Genomic DNA, 7,860 nt, shown 5'->3' on the forward strand with positions numbered 1-7,860 from the left:
AAAACCTTTCAAATCCAATTTACCTTCTTAACCAAAAAGGCTCAAAGCAAGTTATTGGGTGAAAAGAGAGCATGTGACGGGTACTTCTCTGTTTTTAATAGGTAAGGATACAACAACAACATCAGAGCCTTAATCCCAAAAAGATTTAGGGTCGGCTGACATGAATCATCTTTTAGAACCATCCATGGGTGAACACACACCTCAAAATGCGAAAATATAAAAAACAAAAAGTAAAAAAACAAAAAAGGAGTGAAACAAAAGGTAAGGATATGAAAAATATAGACCACAATTCCTAAACAAAACGTGCCGTTAAACTAGACACAACAGTAAAGACAATAAAGCGGAATCGAAGGAATGGAGACAACAAGAAGCACCATAATGAGGCTACGCAAACAAGAAATCCGCAGCACAAAAACTAGACCAACCTGTGTTACTTTGACAAATCCATATGAGCTCGCGTATCAGTGCCGACACTTGATACTTGGACATTGATATGCCACCCGTCACTTCATTTTACACCAAAAATTGGGAAATTTTACATAAAATAGCCGAGTCCAACACTTGGGTACACACCCGTGTCCAATTCTTCGAACCGAGTCTGAGTAACATAGGACATAACAGTGATCATCCCTAAGATGCAGTGGCTGATTGTTTGGAAAGTAGAAGCTTCAGCCTTTTTGACATCTGTGTCATCACATTCACAATTGTCGACTTCTTTTGTATTCTGAACTTGATGGCCAATTCTGAGCAGCTGGACACACCCTCTTTTAGTAGGGCTTCATCCTCCATAATTTTGGTCGGGAAATGTTCAAGAACTATCACACATAAGGCAATCACAGTTCTGAGAACACTGACTTCTTTAGGAACACCAAGGGGAGCTTCAGCAGAAAAGGACTCAAGTGTACTCAGATCATGTTTCCTTACAGTTTCTGCGTCCTGTGTCTGAAGCACTCTTAATGCAGCTAATAGTCGACCCTCCACTAAATCTGGACCTCCCAATGTTACCTTACACACACCAAAAAAAAAGAATAAGATCCCAATATGAATTTGTTAATAAAAGAGCAACTTGTTCTTATGGCAAATTACGTGCAAATAAAATTTAGAACAATAGTAGCATTGTTTGTGACGACATAAATCAACTGATAAATACTTCCTCCCTTCAACTGCACTATACCTATTTCTATTTTCTACACTATTCACAAATACACATTCAATTTCGATTTTCTCTCAATACATAAGTGAAAATACATTTATGTGGGATCTAGTTTGATTCGTCTTTATGAGTACATTAAAAATATCTAATTTTTGCAAATACGTAGCTAACGATATTTACTGCGTAAAAAACGCGTTGCCAAACGTGAAAAAGCAAAGTGGTAGAGTAGAGTTGAATGGAGGAAGTAGAAAATATCGTCACTTTAAAAATTAAAAAATAAAAAAGCCTGTTGGCGACACAAGTCAATGCAGATCAAGAAAATATAGAAGAAACCTTCAGGACAGGAGCTTCGCCATCTAAATTTAAGGCTGATAATATTTCTCGCTGCCATGGCGCTGGTGATGAAAAACAAGGAGAGGAGACCCCAGCAGCAATACTCGCAGCATCAAGAAGAGCTCCATCATACTTGAGCTCAACAGTGTCATAAGGATTACCAGGAATCACAAATCCATAATCTAATAAGAAAAAGTCATTGCTTAGATATCCATAGTTAAGTTCTAGAGCATCATTTTGTTCGATATCCTTTTCTGCCATGACCTACAGGAAGACAAAGAAAGAAATAGTTAATACACCCATCCAATCTAATCAATCATCCCATATTTCAAAACTCTCCTCATATGTTTTGAAATATGGGAGAACGGGATTAGATTTGATGGGAGTAAGAGCAAACAACCATGAATTACATTTTACAACCATAAGGTATGGAGTAATCACCACATCACTTTCACCATTTCATCACATATGGAGGAGTTAAGAACGTGGGGCACAAAGATAACTTCATTATGAACTACTCCCTCCGTCCCGATCATTTGTTGTCCTATTCCATTTTGGGGTGTATCAATGAATTGTAGTCCTTTCTATTTTAGGAATGCATTTGATGAGCAATTTCATCATGCACACTCAATTTGATCCACTTGTCATCTAATAATTAGCTCCCTCCTCTTTACTTGTCTTTGCGACAAAACCAAAGGACAACAATTGACCAGGACGGAGGGAGTATGAAGGACTATCTCCCCATTTATATTGTCCGCGTTTGGCTTTGGTGGTTCACAATGTTAACTTTGACCATTAATCTCTCAAAATGTATGCAGAGACAAATATAAACTCTCCTATTCCATGCATCCAAACAACTATTTTCATATATTTGTGTTTAAAAAGGTTTTGCTACCTCCATCCTATATTCATTATCCCCAATCAACGTTTTGTTCACTAAAGGAGTCCCCATTTGACTTAAATGGTCAATCAATATTGACTTTGAGCACCAATTTTGCCAAATAGGTAGAGATGCAACGTAAAATTTTCTTATTTGATTTATCAAACCACTATCATTTACAATAGCAAGGGAGTCTTGATCCCAAAATGAGATAAAATCGGCGAACAGAACACATAATTGGAGTAGTAAGCAAAATAAAATTGTTGTAACAGAAAAGATATCAATAATAATAAAAATATAGAGAAATCACACTCCTTCGCCACAGTAGTTTTTGCATTTAATGAGTTAATCATTTGATTATATAAGTCAAATGGGTTAGTCAAAAGGGCACAATAAAATGGGAAGAAGTATCCTACCTTTACTAGCATCTTGGGGTCTTCTGCATTTACATCCTGGACAATTTTGGCATTCGGATAAAAGCTGTGGTTGCACATATCAATCAAAGGCAACATCATTGGCACATTTTCGCGGTTTCCACCATCAAGTTTCTTCCCATGCAACCGAAAAGCCCTGGATGATACAGCCGACATAGCCCATCCTAAGGAAGATGCATCAACATCTTGAGAGGCAAAAGGATGATCCATTGGTTTGAGATTTGTAACTGCGTGTTTCAGTTGTTTGTTAAATTCGAGAAGAAACCGGCACCTCTTGTTTACCTGTTGCAACAGATGAACTCAATTTTAACTTCATAAGGGAGCCTATGCCTAATTGACTATAACCAAAAAACAAGATTTGTTCGTTGCAAACAAGCAAATCAACTGCCTAAGAAACAGTTATAGAAGATATTGATATCCTTCATAACTCATAAATTGACACAACAAAGGACCACTCAAAAGATGAGTCAGTGTTGACCACTTGTTTCTCCGCTTTTTCACTTCGCAGTATAAATAAATGTAAGACTATACCTGATAAATAAGAGGAGCATATTGCAAATTTTTGATGTCTTCTCCCTGAAAGAAGATAGGAACACTGTATGTCTCTGGAAGGTTGCTGATGTACGGCCACCAAAAAGACCCAGCTTTTGCTCTTTCTTGAAGAAGCTTCAGACCCAACTTCATCGCCCATAGTTCCTCTGCCAAATGCTCCAATTTCCAATTTACTCATTTTAAAAACGCATTTCAGCCTAACGCAGTTAAAGGAGAATTCTAATGAATTTTCAGTGCAAAGCAAAAAAAACATAGTTTTATGAAATTTCTCAGGTAAAATAAATACTTCCTCCATTCAACTTCACTCTACCACTCTCCATTTTCTACACTATTTACAAGTGAACATTCAGTTTCGATTTTCTCTCAATACATAAGTGAAAATATATTCATGTGAGATTTTGTTTGATTCGTCTTTACGAGTACATTAAAAATATCTAACTTTTATAATTTTTGCAAATACATAGCTAACGATATTTACCGCGTAAAACACGCGTTGACTAACGTGAAAAAGCAAAGTGGTTGAGTGGAGTTGAATGGAGGAAGTACAATGCATAGTCAAATGCACATTACAAAAATCGCATAGGGTAACCCCTATACATTCTAATCTATATTCTAAAATTAATCTGTTCACCAACTAATAACGCAACTAGTGATTCCAGTCCATGCATGAAGACAGCAAAGCCTACATAGCTGACAGAGACAATCCATCGATTAAAATTATGCTCACCCTAATGAAGAAGCCCAAATACAATAAGCTAATTCCAACTTATCCCTGAAATATTCTTCACAACAATTTGTGTGTCTATCAAATAATTAAGGCTCGCCAACTTTAAGAAAGAACATAATAACCTTCATATCCAACAACAAACTCAAACGCGAGAACAAAACGGTTTCTTTTGCGAACCTATGACACGATAGAGCAATTTTAACATATGGGTAAATACGATGGCCATTTTGTTATTTTCTGGAAAAGGACAGGTTTACAATTAATGCAGGTAAGAAATTCCTTGCAAAACTATATTCAGAATCAGACCAAGGTTTCATGAGAATTCATATGAAGTATGAAGTACGAGTTATGAGATATGAGGCATGAGGTATGAGGTATGAATTATGAACTACTAAGCCAAGTTCCCGATAAAAAATAATAGTTCAGCGTCAACCAGAAGTTGTTTGCATACTTGTCGCAAATAGTCTTATCACCAGATCCCTAGAACATATCTTTTCCATTCTAAAGAATAAAAAACACATATTTTCAAGTTTAGTTACAAGCACATGGGCGGATATTATCAAATTTACATATTTCTCATCTCATGGCCTGCAAATAGCTACGACCTCCAATCCATTGAATTGTATGCATACTTGATTTTGTGCAATTCCATTTGAAATATAAATTTCTATAGTAGTAAGTTTTATTACCAATGATACCGCTACACCCTCAATATCTTCTCTCCCGTGCCCCGCCATCCCCTCTTCCCACATCCACCCAACCACACTACTCCCGCCTCAACCAGCCACTTGTACCCACCACATCTAATAGCAAGTAATCAGCAACAGTGCCCTTCCCAATGCCAAGAAGCTAACCACTGCCCTTCCTCCTCCACTCTCTCCCCTTCACCTTGAACCTTACCTATTTCCCACCTCCCATTTTGGTCGCCCCTCATCACCAAGTATTGAATGGCACAATAACTTTGTCGACCTCATCCACTCTACAAGAGAGAAGGGAGGATGGCTATACGAGGTCAAGTGACTGGTGGTTATGGTCTCGTTTCATGGAAATTATATGAGGTATTTGAAATGATTTTCCCAATGGATTTGGTCGATTAGGGTAGTGGTAGAGTTGGCACTGGGCCGACCCGCGTGCCGGCCCATCGTGCCTTCCCCCAAAAATGGCCCGGCCCAGGCAAGGATATTGGGCAGGCCGTGCACGTGCCTGGTTCGTGCCGGACCCTCCGTGCTTGGGCCGTGCCGTGCCTGTGCACGTGAATTCCCAAAAAAACGCAGTCGCAGCCCGCCTCCAACTCGTTCGTGCCGTGCCCGTGCTGTCAGTATTATTCATCCGTTATTATTCATCCGTGCCGTGTCGTGCCCGTGCTGGATTGGTGCCGTGCCCGTGCCGCCCACCTTAGCCCGGCCCGGATTGCCATCTCTGGGTAGTGGTCCTGTGGGGTTGGGATGGGTGGTTATTGGGTTTAGGCTTGCGGGAGGAGGAGCAAAAGTGTAGATATTGGAGATGTTGAAAGGATACAATGGTTGTGAGGAAGAAAGGTGGGCTTCGAAAATGGTGCTTACGGTGGAGAAAGGGTGGGAGGAGCGGTTGAGGACTGAAGAGTGTGGTGGCTGCCAGCATTCAATTGGAGCGGGAGAGGATTTAACAGAGGCACCGATACCAAATATCTCGAGATGTATCAGATAATTTAATAATATAAAATTATTGGCGGGGACGAATGATTTATATAAAAGGTAGTTTTCATTAGTATACCCTTAGGAAAACAATTGATTTTAAGGAATCATATATTCAGCTTGTATCTTTACATATATTTGTAGAAATGAATGGTAAAAGTTGATGGTTGTTGCCCATAGAAGTCAAATGCCTAAAGTTTTCGAATAGAGGTAGTAGATACTTCCATGAAAAGAGGCAACAATTTATGGATGTAATTTAAAATAAATTGCAGACTTGTTGAGCATTTTCATTGGCATGAGTGTTTAAATCTCTCCATAAACATAAACTCTGATTTTAAATCAGCATAATGTAATATCTCTGCCTTGAATCATGTCTGATACTTTTCTTCCCTACCTCACATACTAAATCAAGTTAAGTGAAGTTGTTTGCTAATCGACAAATCAAACAATCGCAGTCTCTTCTCATGACTACACAAAGTAATGGTAGAGTCAAAGGCAGATAACTATTCTCAACATTTGTAGAGCCACTAATCAAGAAATGGTAAATACCACAAAAGCATTTACGGATAAAACTGAATTTACTAATGTATCACATATGACAGATGCTGATTTCAGTCATAGTTACAGTTTGAGAAACAAGGCGATTAAATGACCGAAAAATACCGGGGTTGTGCCAAACTTTGCTCTATGCATGTTCAAAACCCCGATTCGTTTACAAACTTAACAAACCTTTGTTTCCGATAAAACCCTCCCTCCCTCCATTTCACTTTTATGGTCTATTTTCTCCAATATTTATTCCAAATTAATCGTCCCATTTTTAAATTTAGTACGATAAAAGGATGAACTAAAAATATTAACAATAAGACTAACACGGGCATGATGGCTCAAAGATTCTCGCCTACGACTCTCAAATAAATGACATTGACATTCAAGTGTTGGAAAACATACCAGGAATAAGGTTAATGAGATGGCTAAAAACAGGCAACGGCGGAGCATCATTCAAAGTAAGAGGAATATGAGAAGGAAGTCCAATTAAAAGGGAACCGGTGGGGATAGCGGCGGAAGCGATGAGACCGAAACCAAAAGATGAGGTGGGGGAAAGATGAAGAGAAGGGTGGACGAAACCACCCTCACTACGAACCCACTTGATAAGGTCAGGTGGGTGAGATACAAGGCGAAACTGGTTACAAGACACCGCCGCGCTTGTCAAACCCCGCCTAAATCTCATACTCGATAAACAGTTCATTTTCAGCCTTGTAGTTGTTCAGAGCTTTGCCTGTTTGCTCAGTTTTTTTTTTTTTTTTTTTTTTTTTACAACAATAAATCGATTTATATATATGTGATTTACATCCGTACCTAGTCATGAAGATTACATTTTGAGGGGTTGTTTGGTTACCCACTAAACAATGCAGGAACTTAAATTCATATGAATTACAAAATGGGTATCTTGTTTGGTTACTCCAATTCACATGAATTGGAAGTTCCCATGAATTCCAATTCCTCCACAATGGAGGAAGTTCTTACCAGCCTCTGCAGGTAAGTTAGAATCTTTTATATGAATCGACTTCCTCCACAAGCAACCAAACAATTTTTTGCAATTCACATGAATTCCAAATTCACGTGTTTTATGACTTCCTAGGCAATACAAATTCCTATATGCAACCAAACGACCCCTGAGTACGTATTTGCTAAGTTGTGAGCAATTCTGACGTCTAAGCTACTACAAAGGTGAAAACAACACTTATGAAACCTGTAGCTGGACTCCCTAATCTTGTCTATTGTATTTGCTCAGGTTTTTTTACAAAGACGTATAAACCCATCCGCATGTCTTGGCTATACACAAACCTTTTGGGGAAATTACCGGTGTAACTTTTTTTTTTAGGTAAGAAAATGAGGTTGATCATAAAAGGGCTAGGAACAACCTATCTCATCCTTTCGAATGAGGGAGGTAAGTTGAAGCCACCGGCTATCAAACCACCTCGAAAGAGTTGGACTTGAATGTCCCCCCATGAAGTCATTGGCTTCACGAAAGCAATGTTTAATTATCACTTCATCGAAAAAATGAAGGTCTAATTTCACATCCTTGATAATACTAGAAATTTCCCAAG

At 38.6% G+C, this 7,860-nt stretch overlaps 1 protein-coding gene across 2 annotated transcripts; it reads right to left on the bottom strand.

Moving 5' to 3' along the window:
• Positions 1-250: 250 nt before the first annotated feature.
• LOC141657489 (uncharacterized) lies at positions 251-7,051 on the bottom strand. Of its 2 annotated transcripts, none has more exons than XM_074464741.1 (5): positions 6,701-7,051; positions 3,332-3,498; positions 2,783-3,082; positions 1,487-1,750; positions 251-1,005 (listed from the first exon to the last, which is right to left on the bottom strand). In XM_074464741.1, the coding sequence occupies exons 1-5, from the start codon at positions 6,996-6,998 to the stop codon at positions 631-633; spliced, it is 1,404 nt and encodes a 467-aa protein (XP_074320842.1). In that variant the 5' UTR covers positions 6,999-7,051; the 3' UTR covers positions 251-630. The 2 variants fall into 2 exon arrangements, with proteins under 2 accessions (XP_074320842.1, XP_074320843.1); XM_074464742.1 differs by having other exon boundaries at positions 3,332-3,508; positions 6,701-6,869.
• Positions 7,052-7,860: the final 809 nt, after the last annotated feature.

The sequence above is a fragment of the Silene latifolia genome, chromosome 5 (genome assembly GCF_048544455.1).
Source record: "Silene latifolia isolate original U9 population chromosome 5, ASM4854445v1, whole genome shotgun sequence".
Lineage (NCBI taxonomy): Eukaryota > Viridiplantae > Streptophyta > Magnoliopsida > Caryophyllales > Caryophyllaceae > Silene > Silene latifolia.